This window comes from Scophthalmus maximus, chromosome 1, assembly GCF_022379125.1.
Source record: "Scophthalmus maximus strain ysfricsl-2021 chromosome 1, ASM2237912v1, whole genome shotgun sequence".
Taxonomy (NCBI): domain Eukaryota; kingdom Metazoa; phylum Chordata; class Actinopteri; order Pleuronectiformes; family Scophthalmidae; genus Scophthalmus; species Scophthalmus maximus.
This window is the reverse complement of record NC_061515.1, coordinates 13,083,724-13,098,491: the sequence shown is the minus strand read 5'-3', so window position 1 is coordinate 13,098,491 and position 14,768 is coordinate 13,083,724. Positions and strand designations below refer to the sequence as shown.

At 44.3% G+C, this 14,768-nt stretch overlaps 2 protein-coding genes across 5 annotated transcripts; one reads left to right on the top strand and one right to left on the bottom strand.

Annotated features, from left to right (window-relative positions):
* Nucleotides 1-4,113: 4,113 nt before the first annotated feature.
* On the top strand, nucleotides 4,114-10,652 carry khdc4 (KH domain containing 4, pre-mRNA splicing factor). Of its 4 annotated transcripts, none has more exons than XR_004793868.2 (14): nucleotides 4,114-4,273; nucleotides 4,672-4,858; nucleotides 5,899-6,027; nucleotides 6,136-6,215; nucleotides 6,313-6,365; nucleotides 6,459-6,637; nucleotides 6,803-7,014; nucleotides 7,133-7,193; nucleotides 7,507-7,567; nucleotides 7,686-7,936; nucleotides 8,024-8,167; nucleotides 8,767-8,848; nucleotides 8,974-9,059; nucleotides 9,898-9,961. XR_004793868.2 is itself a non-coding variant. In XM_035634256.2 (14 exons), the coding sequence occupies exons 1-14, from the start codon at nucleotides 4,245-4,247 to the stop codon at nucleotides 10,119-10,121; spliced, it is 1,806 nt and encodes a 601-aa protein (XP_035490149.2). In that variant the 5' UTR covers nucleotides 4,114-4,244; the 3' UTR covers nucleotides 10,122-10,652. The 4 variants fall into 4 exon arrangements, 3 of the variants coding, with proteins under 3 accessions (XP_035490149.2, XP_035490158.2, XP_035490168.2); XM_035634256.2 differs by having other exon boundaries at nucleotides 8,739-8,848; nucleotides 9,898-10,652; XM_035634265.2 differs by having other exon boundaries at nucleotides 8,739-8,848; nucleotides 9,584-10,039.
* Nucleotides 10,444-14,053, bottom strand: LOC118310952 (NADH dehydrogenase [ubiquinone] flavoprotein 1, mitochondrial-like). The gene is made up of 10 exons (XM_035634366.2): nucleotides 13,745-14,053; nucleotides 13,114-13,196; nucleotides 12,850-13,020; nucleotides 12,554-12,737; nucleotides 12,279-12,468; nucleotides 11,864-12,076; nucleotides 11,604-11,770; nucleotides 11,430-11,511; nucleotides 11,184-11,329; nucleotides 10,444-11,068 (listed from the first exon to the last, which is right to left on the bottom strand). The coding sequence occupies exons 1-10, from the start codon at nucleotides 14,000-14,002 to the stop codon at nucleotides 10,973-10,975; spliced, it is 1,590 nt and encodes a 529-aa protein (XP_035490259.2). The 5' UTR covers nucleotides 14,003-14,053; the 3' UTR covers nucleotides 10,444-10,972.
* Between the last annotated feature and the right edge of the window lie 715 nt (nucleotides 14,054-14,768).

Below are 14,768 nucleotides of genomic sequence, written 5' to 3'. Positions count from 1 at the left end.
CAGGTCTGCGGGGATGACTGCACGTTTGATAAACTACAAATACATAGTGCTTGGTCAACCCAACCAAATGGATGGAAAATATTGTCTCAGTTGGCAGGCTGGCCGATCTATAAACCTTGTTTTGTTTGTGTTAGTAGTTGCCAGCGGCCGACTTGCTCCAATCATAACTTTTGTCGTCCTGTACGACAGAAGCTTCTGATTTCATCCTGAGATTACAGTCAGTGTCCTCCTCCACTCGTCCACGGGGAAGACACAAGGCCAAATATTTTCTTTTGGGAGCATCACTCTGTTTTACCTGAGGATTTCAGAAATCTAACACGTGTCCGTTTCCTGGAACCAGCAAGCATCTTTCCATCCCAGCACCCCTCGCCCCGCCTGTCAGGCTCCCCTCTTGACCAGTGATTGAGGCTGCTGCAGGTGCCCCTCCCCTGGGCAGCCCGCTCAGGAAAGCATCCCGCTGTGTAGACGAGACGAGGCCGCAGCCCGGGCCAAACTCACGCTGTGAGGTGTATAAGAGGCTCCCATTCTCTCCAGACATGTACAAAAAAGATTCCCTTCGCACGCTGCCTCCGCCTGCCCTCCTCTAAAATTCAATCTTCCCATCTGTTTTCCCTCTCTCAATCATTTCTTGTCCCCTCTACACTCTCTGCCTTGCCTCCACTTTCATTCCTCCTTGCTCGGTCTCACCTCATATGAAGTTAATGTTTATATATTTGACCATACATTTTAAGATTATGAACGATGTAAACTCTCAATAGAATTCCAGCTTTCAACATCTGTAACATCACAGCAGCATCTATCAAACAGATTCCAGTTTCACGATACCCGCGCATGTAGTCAACACGGTATTAAACAAAACTGCTTGTAATTTCTGGTTTGACAGTAAACACTGAACCCAGGCACTCACAGTGTTTCTTTGTTCAGCCCATGGTAACCCCACTGAGGGGCGCCCTCCTTCCCATTGCGTCCCCTGACTTTACACCTCAGTGTCAGCCGCCAGGATCAGGCCAGACCCAGGCTTGTGTGCCTTGAAGGCCGGAGGTTACATCAACCGACATACACATTACGGGTTCGCACTCAAGCTCTTACTAGGAAAGACAGTAAATATGGCACGTCTGCCCCTCTCCCTCTCTCCTTGCGTTTCACCATGTCTCCGTGCTCTCCTGCCTCCTCCTCCTCCTCCTCCTCACAGCACACTGCCTGTAAACAGTCATCCCTGTCAACTCAGGCTTCACAGCTCCCCTGACCTCTGACCTTCTGACACTTCACTCATCTGAGCCCCACGGGTCGTTCACGGCTGAGGGGGGACCTTTTGCATTTCTATGACACTGGTTGATGTTAGAACAAAAGGCAGTGTAGCCCGTTATGTATTAGTGCTGAAATGATTAGTCGTTTAATCGATTAGTCAATGTGTGACTGTGTCAGCAATGATCAATTCATAGTTTGTCATTTTTTTTCTTGAAAATATACCAAACATTAGTTCCAGCTCTTCAAATGCAGATTTGTTTTCATTTTGAGTGACCAGAATGGAATATTTGGGGGTTATGGTCAGATGAGAATCACACCTAAAGACCTAACCTTGGAAAATTAAAAAAAATGTCAATTCGCATTTTTCACTAAATGACAGCTATGAAGATTTTCATTCAGTATTGAATTAAGAGTTGAATTAAAGGTAGTGAAGTAAGGGCTTAAAGTATAAACCGGTTTAGTTCAACAGGCAAAACATAGCAGCAGGGTCACCATCTGTGTGGGAGGTTGTAGAGCGAACACTGAGGTCTAAAGGTTACAGAACTCAACTGCCACCTGCAGGCCAAATTGAAGAAGAATCGAGACTGACTATTTGCACACATGCCAGATTGGCAATATATACTAAATGGTTTATAATTCAAATGTAGCTTGCGTTCAGTCTTACAAAAATAGCAAATCAGTCAATGACCGAAGGAGGTCCGTGTTGTATTTGTTCCTGTCTGACAGCACTCAGCACTATTAGCTATTTTCTTGTTACTTAATGCTGCTATACAGCACCACAGGGGGGACATTCAGAAAGAGATGCTGTCCAGTTTCATCATCCCCGAATAGAGCTACATCCTACAAACAGAACAGTGACTAAAATCTACTGAATACCAAGTCTGTATCACAAAGTCAAGTCTAAACCACTTCCACATTTTTCTCCACTGGCAAGAGTGTCTGAACTTTTCCTCCATGCCCCTGCTCAGCCAGGTACTTCAAGTAAGCTCTGGGTGGACCTTCATGTATTCATTGTGTATGAGCTAAGTTAACCTTCTGGTCACTGTTGTCGATGAACAAACATGATGCCATGTAAGATTTTATCAGCAGTGATTAGTAACAGCTATAATGGCTGCACTTGTTCCCTGTATCACCGTTTCACATCATGTTCTTCCTGTTGTCTGTCTTTGCACAGAGGGCACGTCTGTCTTTGAACGTGGCCTCAGGTGGCTCAGTAACTGACCCATCCCAGTAACTGTGTCCCCAGAGGGGCGGACTCCTCCCACCCCGAGGAGTCAACACTGCAGCAAATACTGCGCCTAAAAAATATTATTTAATCCCACTATGAATACTTACATACAATGTACAAGGCAAATTAAATTGTATAAAAAAAACCTTTTTGTAATTAAACCTTGTATCGACTGTTCAAATGCCCAATTTCAACAGTGATGGAAATGGATAAGCAAACTTTGATTATATATTATTACTGATCATAAAAGCTACTTTTAATGAAACAACAATAATGAAGCTCATTAAAATATGTAAAAGCTTTTAAAAACAACATCTTTATGACTTTAAATTTTGGGAGGAGAAAGTTCAAACTACATCATTTTAACCAAATAGATCTTAGAAGTTTTGGAGAACCTATTTGCTTATTGTTTGTTGCAACATGGCTTTGCTAATTGTTGGAGTCAACCACTTCAGCTGCAAACTTTAAAAAATATATTTGTACAAAATTATGCTTAATTTCTGTAGTAAGGCAAAACAATTAATCCATCCAAAAATAACTTCAGTCCTGATGAAAGGTCATAAGCAAAGCCAGTGTTGTGATTGGAAACTAATACTGATCCTTTTCAAACAAAACATGTCCTCTTACATGAAAGACCTTGATCATAATCAAACTTAAGAACGCAGAGTTTTGCAGAATCTTTTCATCGCCCTGCAACACGGGGACAAAAGAAATGAAACCAGGAGGACTGCTGGCTGTTGAATCTGTTGATCCATGTCGCCCCCACATAGCGTTCTCACCTTCCACAGTAACCTGCACCTACGGGCCATGTCTCTGAGCACCCGGGTGGTCAGTAACTGAACACCTGTACCTGCCAGAGTGACTCTCAGTGACCCAGTGCAATAGAACAGACCGGGATGCTGTGGTCTGTGTGGGTACACGATGCCGGATGTTGGGCCCGTCCTGCCACTGGATCAGGGTCACACTCTCTTTACAGAGCAGAGAGTTTAAACCTGCAGCTCTGATGACCTGCAACCACGTTCAGATCGAAAGAGTCAACAGGATTTTAGTTTGAAAACTAAAAAAGGGGTCATCAGTGCTTCCAACACATTTAAAGATAATTTAAGAAAGCATGTCACATTAAGATGCTTGGAGCAGGTCAGGTTTGCAGAAACCTTTAATAGATGGGTCCTATTAGAATTAGATGTTTGACTTCACAGTGTTGTGACTGTGATATATAATATGCAACACTTTCACAATTGACTGAGAAGGATTTCAGTGAAAACTAAAAGGAACTAAACCAAACTAAATCCTGACACGTGTTTTTAAAAGTTATGTGAGGCATCGAGCATTTACAAGCTATTATTTTCAGGGTTTCATCAGAAAAAACAGTGCAATAACAATCCAAACCTACCTTGACTGGACGTCCAGGCCTGGTGGGAGGCAGCGTGTCCTCCGGCTCTGCGACCTCCTCTCCACTGGAAACTTTGACGGCTCCTCCGGAGCAGGTCGCCGCGGGTGGCGCCGAGGTGTTGAAAGGCCATGACGGCAGGTGAGACGGAAGCAAACTCGTTTGACGCTTTACAACAAAAAACGCGTGCGGGTATCTGGCGCCCTCTTGTGGCGCTGTTACTGCCGAGCGAAGAACAGCGACCGGAAGCGGAAACGACGAGGCACGAAGCTAGCAGGCAAAACAGCCTCCTGAGGTTAGCTGTCCACAAGCCGAGTGGCGGGGTCTCGTATTTATTTATTTCCACCGAGAGGGGAAGTCCCGTTAGACAACACATTGATGTCATTCTGTGGAACACAAAACGGCGGGTGAGTGTGTGGAAGTGGTTGTTTCTACGTTATTTCTGTGTTTTTAGTCGCCGTCCAAATGCTCTCAGTTTAGCCGACAAGCTAGCTAACGCTATCCAGTTTATGTAATCATGGCGGACTGTTGTCGAACTGCTGCTGTGCGTTGGTTCATGCCAGTTTCCCCTTTACTCACTCATGTTAAATGAGAACAATGCACACCGGTTGACGTTGTCCAATGGTCACAATATACCGTCAGAAGAAAAGAAGAAGGTCCTCAAAGTCCAGGAATTCACTCTGTTTTCTAAGCCCAACTGTGGCGAGTCGACGACAGGTGTCAGGTTGTTTCATCAAAATAAGATGAAAGTTCATCTCTCCATCTCTTCTCCTCTGTTCGTCGTGTTTGTGTTCCGTCATCGCAGCCGCCGCAGTAAGTGGGACCAGCCCGGCCCGGGCTTGGGCAACTCTGGAGGGATGGGGGAGGCTGAGGCTGCACCCACCGGGGCTCTGGATGCTGCAGCCGCCGTGGCTGCCAAGATTAATGCCATGTTGGTAGCGAAGGGCAAACTCAAACCATCGCAGATCGGAACCCCGGGACCTCCTGTCAAGGTAAAGAGCAACCCCAGATAACATCATACTAATGACGTCATTATTATCTCAGATACAGGACAACATGTAGATGGATGGGTGATGTTCACCCTTTTACCGGTTTATTAGGTACATTTAAACGAATGCAGTCCCGTCGCTATGATGCAAGTACAGTTAAACAATACATCAAACCATATTTATCTAAAAGTGTAATGAGAATTTGAACAAGAATCAAACGGCATGTCCTTGCTGAAGGTGGGATGTATCAGAGGACTGCTGTTGTAAACTGAAATTGTTTTTGGCTAGGCGTAACTAACGAGACCTAATGAGACCATGTGAATTTGTCAATCACGCACATTTTCTATGCAGTTATAACATGTCAGCTATCAGTTCAGTATCTCTGATTTTATATGAGGCCTTTGTGGACAATATTGCAAATCAGGGAACATGACTAAATTATGGAGATACTGTAGTAACAGGATTGTTACATTTATGTGATGAGGTTTTGCTAAATATTTTGATTTTGGGTCATGAAATACCCATACTCTTATTTAACTTCGGGGCAGCGCTCTGTTAGATCATGTTAAAAATAATCGCTGGATAATGATACTTGAGGTTCTCTTCTGATTTTTATAAATGATAATACCTTTGTCGTTAAGTAGAGTGATCCTGGAGACTGGCTATGTGACGTTTTATCACATTCAGTATTACGATAATGGGCCATGAAACTGAAACGACCACGATCAGTTTGCTTTGAGTATTTCTTATGTCTGTCTGGAAGAAATCTGACTTCACAATAGCTTAGTATTGATAATAAAGAAATGATAATGTAGTGGAAAAACATGCGTTAGCTCAGTGATAAAGATCTTATGTACGCGGTTATCAGCATATCTCTCTCTTAAGATTACATAGTTCCAAGAGTCATCCTCAGCTACCGGTTGCAATTTTCTTTGTCTATACGTACATCTAAGCATTAGTGTAGTCTCTTGCCCCAGTTTTAGTCACGGTGTCTCCAGTTTATTTGGAGTGACACATATTCCATCTCTTACTTCCACACTCAGGCTGTGGGTGTTGGGAAGCCCCAAGCGCCATCAAAAGCCAAAGATGACCTGGTGGTGGCCGAGGTTGAGATCAACGACGTCCCGATCACCTGTCGCAATCTCCTGACACGTGGGCAAACCCAGGATGAGGTCAGCAGCACTGTGTTCAATCATATCTCACAGAGTTCAGCTCATCAGTTAGCTCGGGGATTAACTATTGATATGTTTTTTTACCTTTTTCACATGGTTGATCTGCAGATCAGCAAAGTTAGCGGTGCTGCGGTTTCAACCAGAGGGCGTTACATGACGGCAGAGGAGAAAGGCAAAGCTCTACCAGGGTGACGTCTCTCACCTCTCATTTTTGGCAAATGATCATTAGTGTTGGTCCCTGTTTGACTTTATCACGATAACCTTGTTTCTGCTCTTTCTACACAGAGATCGACCTCTGTATCTTCATGTCCAAGGACAGACTAGAGAGCTTGTCGACAGTCAGTATTAAGTTAAACTTATCTGTAATCAATGTGGAATGCGCGTCTTTGGGCCGTCATTAGACTAATTATTTTTTATGCTTCGTTCTCAAGGGGCAGTTAATAGAATCAAGGAAATAATCACCAACGGCGTGGTCAAGGCTGCGACTGCCTCATCATCATCTTCGTCCTTCTCTCCCAGTGGAACTTCAGTCACAGTTTACCAGCAGCACAACCCACCTCCACCCTCGCTGCCCCCCATTACCCACCATAAGCCACACTTTCAGTCTGGGGTAAGAAAGCCTGTCACTATGGAAACATACTTAATCCTCCAAATTACTGACACAGACAGACACACAAGCTCAAAGGTCACACTTCTTTGGCTGGTGGCTATCTGTAATTGAATACAGTGATAAATGTAGTTGTATTTATTCCCTTGTGTTTTTTCCCCGTCTCAGATGCATTATGTTCAAGATAAAGTCTTTGTGGGACTGGAGCACGCGATCCCAGGGTTTGTGGTCAAAGAGCGAGTCGAGGGCCCCGGCTGTTCGTACCTGCAGCACATTCAGGCCGAGACCGGAGCCAAAGTCTTCCTAAGAGGAAAAGGATCGGGTTGTTTAGAGCCTGCCTCCGGGCGAGAGGCCTTTGAACCAATGTACATCTACATCAGGTCTGTGTTGTCCTATGAATTAATTGATTTCTAAACCTTTCTTTTCTGATTTCAGTCTTGCTTGTATTCCCCACAATGTGGGCCCTCCAGAGCTAAATTCGATCTTCTTCCTCTGCAGTCACCCTAAACCAGAAGGACTCGCAGCAGCAAAAATCTTGTGTGAGAACCTTCTTCAAACAGTGAGTAAAGTCCCGTTAGTGTGAAATGAGTAACCGTTGGTCTGTGCTTTCCCATTTCAACTACAAATGGAATGCAAACATAAGCTTATACAATTCCAAATGCTGTTTAAATTTATTTGAATGTTTTCATTACTATGTAGTGCCATTATTAACTGGTATTGTGTTATGTATTATGCAGTATGTTTATAATATTTTTCTACTGTAATACAGAGATCTATTACATTTTTTTAATAGTTAATAATTTAGTAAGATCAATATTATCATCACCTTGAACCACTAACGAGCCTTAAGTACAATGTGTTTCTGTCCGCAGGTCCATGCAGAGTATTCTCGCTTCCTCAATCAAATGAGCGCAATGATGCCGACACAACAAGGTAAACAACAACGTTCAACTTTCTGTGGTTGAGATTTGATCCATGATTGATACTATGATTGTATAAACTCATTGAGGAAGCCTGACATGTATCTGTTACCCTCCTCTTCCTCCGCCAGGCTTTGCACAGCCTCCAGTGGTGAATGGGATGCCTCCTCAGCCTCCGTATTACCCCCCTGCTGGGTACCAGCCAGGCTACCCCATGTCTGTACCTCCACCTCAGCCCCAACCTGTCCCTCCACCTTACATCGTCCCCCCTCCGATACCTCCTGTTGCACCCACAGGCGTGCCCCACCAATATCCACTTCCGCCTGTCCACGCTCCAGCCCCCAGCCCTGCTTCAGCTCCAGTTCCAGGCACTATGCCACAGGTAAGAAAGAGCCATCAAATTCAATTCTCCAAAAATGTAACCTCTGAATAATTATCACGTATTGTTTGTTTCCCCTTCTTTCTGCAGACTCTGCCTCCTGTACCTTTTCCTCCATCTGTGGTTGCACCTCCCAAAGTTCCACCTCCTGCTGCCGCAGCCAACCCACCACAGAAAAGACGCTTCACAGAGGAGGTGCCAGACGAAAGGGACAGCGGCCTGCTTGGATACCAGGTGATAAACATCTACTCTCTGTTTGCAACCCCTTGTTGCTCTCCATTTTTTTTTTTTTTCTCAATCTTGTAGCCCCCTTGTTTGTTTGTTTGTTTTCCTTTTGTTTGTATGTCTTTCACTTTCTTTAGTGCATTTTTGTGTCAAGTCACTTTCATCAGCTTGTCATGTCCTTTCTGTCTTAACCTGCGTCCTCTCTACCGTCACTGTCTGGGATTTATCCGTCCTCCTCATCCTTCCTTTCTTCAAATGTTTTGTGTACCGTAGTTGATACAGCATGGCCTCCATTTTTTCCTGTTCACTGACAGTTCATTGATGTGTTTCTACTGGTAATATGGAGTTTCAGAAAAAGGTATTACTTACTAAGCTTTAAATATCTTTCAAAGTGGATGGGGAAAAATCTCAGTGTAATCACACTGTACTCACAGACTTGTGGTAAGCTATAACTTGCACCAACAGATTTTTTTTCCTCACTTTGGTGCATTTATAGGTATATCATGATATATTAGAGTATCAGGACAGGCTTTAGTAGAGGATATCTGCTAATCGCGCCTGTGTGTTTTTCTGCTCATAGCATGGACCCATTCATATGACTAATTTAGGTGCAGGCTTCCCAGTGGGCAGCTCAGAGACAACCGGACCCCCACCACCGAGTTCCTCTGGCCCGCCGAGTGAGAGGGACGGGTACGCACTGCTGTTACATTTACTTTATATTTGAACATATATATATATATATATATATATATATATTTTGAAAAAATTAACAGTAGACATGGTTAACTCACAGCAGCTCTCCTTCTGTTCTCCAGTAGGCAACTAATGCCTCCACCAACTTTAGCCATGAACGGAGTGAGACCCAAGATGGAGGAGAGACGGGCGCCCCAAGGCCCCATGGGTAAGTGCATTATCCTGTGGACTGACTATTCACTTAGCTAATCCAAATCCACAGTTCCTGACTGTGAACTGCGCCTTCCGTATAAGCTCAGCCTGGATCTGTTCACAGCCCTGATGTAGAGCTGCTGTGTCTCGAATGTAAATCCTCTACCGGGGCCACTGGACTGTGTCTCGATTTCAGTGGCTTTTCTTCATATTGCACATTTAACAAGACACATAGTTGGCAAATCACAAATTGAAAAAAAGTAAGCTCTTTCTTTTTGATTTTGACTACAGGATTCTGTGACTAGAACTCTCCAGCTGTAAGGTGCAGCTGTGACTTGACGTCTTTTGTGTATTGCTCAGTCATTTGTAATGAAGTCCAATAAGCCTAATCCACTAAACCGTCCCGTTCTGACGACATCATCAGTCCGCAGTTGGTTTGCTTTACTCACTAATGAGAATCTCTCCTTTTTTTGTGTTTTTTCTCTTTTTCTCTGTGTTTTCCCTCTCTTCCATGTATCTCTGGGGTGATGCTGGATACTGATTGGGGGTGGGGCACGACTCGTCCTGTGACGCTGTCCTGCCACTCGATTGGACGGCCCTAACACTGTCGCTCCCCACCAACCAATGCCTGCTTTCGAATGGCTGCCCCATCCTCTACTCTGCTGACAAACTATTATTTAAATCTATTAACTATTTGTTTCTCCCAATATGTGTTTTGAGTAATTAACTTTCACCTGTCTTATTTTAAACTTGTTGCTGTTGTTGTTGTTTTGTTTTCTTCTCCCCATATTTCTCTCTCTCCCTCCCCAAATGTGCCACCTCTTCCTTTCTTCTGATTGTCCTCCCTCTCTTAGAGCCAGCAGTGAAAAGATTGAAAACAGGTTTGGTAGCATACACCGGTGATTCTTCTGATGAAGAGGAAGACCACACCGCCTCAGGGCCAGGTAACCTTGGAGGAGTTCCGCCCACCTCCAACTCCTCAGGCTGGACACAGGGCTATCGCTGCCCTCCTCCACCACCACCCCGTGCTAAAGCACAGCCACAGCAGCAGTCGATGCCTTTCTGGATGGCACCATGAAGCAGGAAAACCTCACTCCCCTCAGTGCTTTCTACAGAGTCTTACAGGATGTTCACCCAACGGAGCCCATCTTTTTCCAGCACTCACCACAGGAATGACTCTGTAGCTTTTGTTGGTCGCAGCATTATTTTAGTATTCTGATGTTAGAACGGATACTTTTGGAAAGTGTACACACATAGTTTGAAGATGAATATTTGCAGGACCGATACTCCAAACTATTTTGTGGATGTGTAGATAGTCAGAGGAGAGACATTCTGCCTCCAGTTTTATTTTGAATGGAATGATGACTCTTGCCGAGTGTCTTTGTAAAAACAATTTCACATGGCAATGATGTTGTACATCACGGTGCCACTTTTGATTTCACCCCAAATGTCCTACTTTCTTCCCCGTTCCTCTCCTTCTTTCTGTCCAAGTCGGTGACACCAACCTTTCCCATTCTGTTCTTTTGTACAGATCCTATTGGAGTATATGTAAGAAAAAGTGATGAATTTATTTCATGCTTTTATGAAATAAATAAACTTAATTTATTGCAATGTTTGAGCTTGTGTTTCATTGCACTATATTCCCTTATACAAGTCTGTCCTGTCATATCAAACCAAGTCTGTTACATTTGCCAATAAAAAATATAATAAATAGATTAATTGTGATATTACTGCAGAATTGATTATTAAAACAGACTACAAGTCCAAGGATGACAAATTTAAACTTGGAATGAACTTCATAGTCCTGTGCTATTCAATCTTAACACAGAAAAAAAAAACATTTTTAAACTCATGTTCAATAGTGATGTTTAAAGTGTGGAATAATTTGAGCTATGTAATGTTGTAGAAGACTAAACGCCGAAATGGACATCAGATCATTTCAATCTCTGGCTCTCTTGGAGGGTGGTTCTTATTGTACTGACCAATGCGCCTCTCCATGACTGGCCGGAAATGCCGGATCAGGCCCTGTAGATTAAGAAAGGAAAGACGAGGAAGAACAATTAAAATTAAAATTCCCCTTTTTTAACTTGTTAACCTCAGCTACTGTTTCATGTTGGAACTTTATCTAAGAGATGTCAACCTGCACAGGCCAAGCGGCTCCATCCCCGAGGGCACAGATGGTGTGTCCCTCGATCTGCTTGCTCAGCTCCCAGATCATGTCGATCTCTGAAACTGCTGCTTCTCCTCGCACAAACCTCCACATCATTTTATCCATCCAATCCACACCTGAGGATCAGGATGCAGAGAGAGAAGGTTAAAAAAAAAAGTTGAAACAAGGCGAGGAGAGTGGTAGTTTAAGTGTGAGACCCATTCTGCAGTCCCTCACCCTCTCTGCAGGGGGTGCACTGACCACAGCTCTCATGCTTGTAGAACTCAACCAAACGTGCAATGGCTCGGATGACATCAGTCTGGAGGAAAAATACATTTGACACTGTCATTAGAAGGCTGATCGTAGGTGAAGGAGCAGTGCATTGTGTGATTTATTCATGGAAATTTTTACCGATTTATCCAGAACTATGATGGCTGCAGTTCCCAGAGCAGTCTCTGCACGGACTAGGTCATCGAAATCCATCAGAACATCATCGCACACATGCCGAGGGATGATGGGAGTGGAGGACCCCCCTGGGATCACTCCTAATAGATTGTCCCAGCCGCCCTTCACTCCTCCTGCACCAATCAAACGGGAGGAGGGAGGAAGTCAAGTCAACATCTCATAAGGTAAACCAACATTAATACAAGAGGTGGACTGTAAACACACACCTGCGTGTCTCTCTATTAGCTCCCTCAGAGGAATAGACATCTCTTCCTCCACTGTGCATGGAGTGTTCACGTGGCCGGATATGTTGAACAGCTTGGTCCCAGAGTTCCTCTCCCTCCCAAAGCTGGCAAACCAGGCTCCGCCTCGACGACAGATTGCAGGCGCCACGGCAACCGTCTCCACGTTGGAAACTGTTGTCGGGCATCCAAACACCCCTGAAGGGAGAGATGCAGCAGAAGTGAATAACCAGCACCATAAGGAGTGCAATGACAAAATAGTTCTATTTTGCAGTTTCTTGATCCATAATCAACATTACATTATATTAATTTTGCTGATGCTTTTGTCCAAGACCACCTAAGCTCTATCAGCTGCCATTGTAAGAACATGGAACAGGTGGTTGTGGAGCCTATACCTCACCTATGTCTGCAGGGAATGGTGGCTTGAGCCGGGGTTTCCCTTGTTTGCCCTCAAGAGACTCGATGAGGGCCGTCTCCTCCCCGCAGATGTAGGCTCCGGCTCCTCGCATCACAAACACGTCAAAGTCGTACCCTGAGCCACAGGCGTTCTTCCCTATCAGTCCTGCTTTGTATGCCTCATTGATAGCCCCCTGTTTGAAGAAAAAAGACGGATTATCACAATACGCTGTACAAGACAAACTGCAAGCCATTCATCCGCGGGATTTTTTATCATACCTGTAGATTTGATGACTCGTTGTAAAACTCTCCTCTGATGTAGACGTACGCAGCATGAGCGCCCATGGCTCTCCCAGCCACCAGGCAGCCCTCTATCAGCTTATGGGGGTCATGGCGCATTATCTCACGGTCTTTACACGTCCCAGGCTCCCCCTCATCAGCATTCACCACCAAATACTTAGGCCTGGGACACGAGGATGAAGGGAACATTAGTTTCATTAATGGTGTGCACATTGATGTGGGCCTAAAGTCTTCCTGACTAAACCAATACTGATTTTCCCCCTTTTTGCTCCCACCTGCCATCACTGGGTTTGTTCATGAAACTCCACTTCATTCCAGTGGGGAAGCCTGCTCCCCCTCTGCCCCGGAGCCCCGAGACCTTAACCTCATTCAATATCCATTCTGGTCCCTTCAGCATGATCTCCTTAGTCTTGTACCAGTCGCCTCTTTTTACTGCTCCCTGCAGTCTGGCAGGAGGAGGCAGACAGAGATGATGAGATTTGTTCAGGTCATCAGAGACCAGGCAGAATGGTTTTGCATTAAATGTTTGTTTTTTTTACCTCCAGTCATGCCGGCCGTATAAATTGGTGAATATCCGGTCCTGGTCACTCAGGGGGCCAAATGTGGTCTTTTTTGACTTCACCTGGTTTTAGAGAGGAAGATATAAGAAAAGGGTGATTTAAAAAAGCAGCCACGTGGAAAGTCGACACTCCAAAGATCAATGACTGTGAATTTGAGCAGCCTTTACTTTATTTATGCAATCAAGTGACATATGAGTCAAAGTTAAATCAAAAATTAATTTGAACACTCATGACAACATTTAGCATTTCGTGCAACTATTTGACTTTTTGTGCTCTGAATTTGGAATTGTATCATTTGTATGTATGACAATGAAACTGATTAATGTTCATGTTAGGGGAAATTATTTTAAAACTCAGGCATTGAAAAAAAAAAGCTCCATCTTCTTTTAGAATTACCATATGATAAATAACATCATAAAAAACAACAGCATAGACAATGATTACACATTATAATACTGACATGTGTTAACCGGTGTGTTTGTGGAACATAAGGACGCTGAATAATGTCAAGATCACAAGCTTTCTTCTTTTTGTTCTTGTTGTACCTGCACAGTGTGTAATATGGAAATCATGTCGGACCATGAAGCCGGATGGGCCTCGCTGTTCCTACCTGTGGCTGCGCTGCGCCGCTGTGGCTCCGGCGCGGAGCGACATGGCGCGTCACTGCGCCCCACAGCATCCGCCGGGGCAGCATCGTGCAGGGCCGAGGACTGAACACACACACACCCAGCAACTGTCTCTGAACTGTTTTATTCCCCGGAGCCGTTTCCTCCAGAGTTTTCCCTCCAACTGCTCGTGCAGACGAATCGATTCCCGAAACCTTCGCCGTCCAACGAATTAGACTAAGAGGATTAGGCGACGACGTCATCTCCCAGTTTCATGTGCGCCAACAGGTATCCAATATTTCACACACACCAAGACTCCATCATGAGCCCGAGGTGTCAGTCCCTGTGTCTTTAAGTCCTCTAAATAACTCTAAACTATTAGGAATGATTCATAATTATATATTGATCAACTCTTAGTGGGAAGTTTGATACTAGGCCTTGTTCACAGCAGACACGTTGACTTGACAGGTGTATCTAACCTCCTCAAGCATGGCTCTGCTCTTTTCAAGTGTCTCATCAGACATGCACAATACTACCAGGAAGCTGAAACATCAAATTGAGCCAGTTGTTCACGCATCAACTGTTACTGTCCTTCTCCAACCATGTGGTGACAATCAACATATCTTACATGATGAAATGAAGAGCCCGTCTTCCCAGCCTGGCTGTGCCCCGTGAGAACTATTATATATGAGCTTGATGATTCTTCTGGTTTACAGGCTATAGTTTCTTCCCCTGGCTGCCTATCCCCAAACCTCTGACAACAGGAGGTAAAACAATAGTACATGTTACTACTGCACATCACGTACCGGCCACACAGTGGCTGACGATTGGCAAATTACACCTCCATGCCTATTTTCTGAAAATGAATGGCGCTCCATGTGTGGCTGTGTAAAATAGGTAAATATATCACAGTGATGCCTTAAAGTGATTCACGATTAGAGATTATATGCTAAAATTATTGTCTGTGTTGCAGCAGATAATTGTCAATAAATTGGTGACATATGATTAATTTCCCGTCCAGACAATACT

Bases quoted from the DNA above. Each gene is read 5' to 3' on its own strand.
- khdc4 (XM_035634256.2), top strand. From the start codon at position 4,245: ATGTCATTCTGTGGAACACAAAACGGCGG. The intron at 6,638-6,802 runs GTAAGAAAGCCT...TCCCCGTCTCAG, and splicing joins AGCCACACTTTCAGTCTGGG to ATGCATTATGTTCAAGATAA. The intron at 7,015-7,132 runs GTCTGTGTTGTC...CTTCCTCTGCAG, and splicing joins CCAATGTACATCTACATCAG to TCACCCTAAACCAGAAGGAC.
- LOC118310952 (XM_035634366.2), bottom strand. From the start codon at position 14,002: ATGACGTCGTCGCCTAATCCTCTTAGTCTAATTCGTTGGACGGCGAAG. The intron at 13,021-13,113 runs GTAAAAAAAACA...TCCTCCTGCCAG, and splicing joins TACGGCCGGCATGACTGGAG to ACTGCAGGGAGCAGTAAAAA. The intron at 12,738-12,849 runs GTGGGAGCAAAA...CTCGTGTCCCAG, and splicing joins AACAAACCCAGTGATGGCAG to GCCTAAGTATTTGGTGGTGA.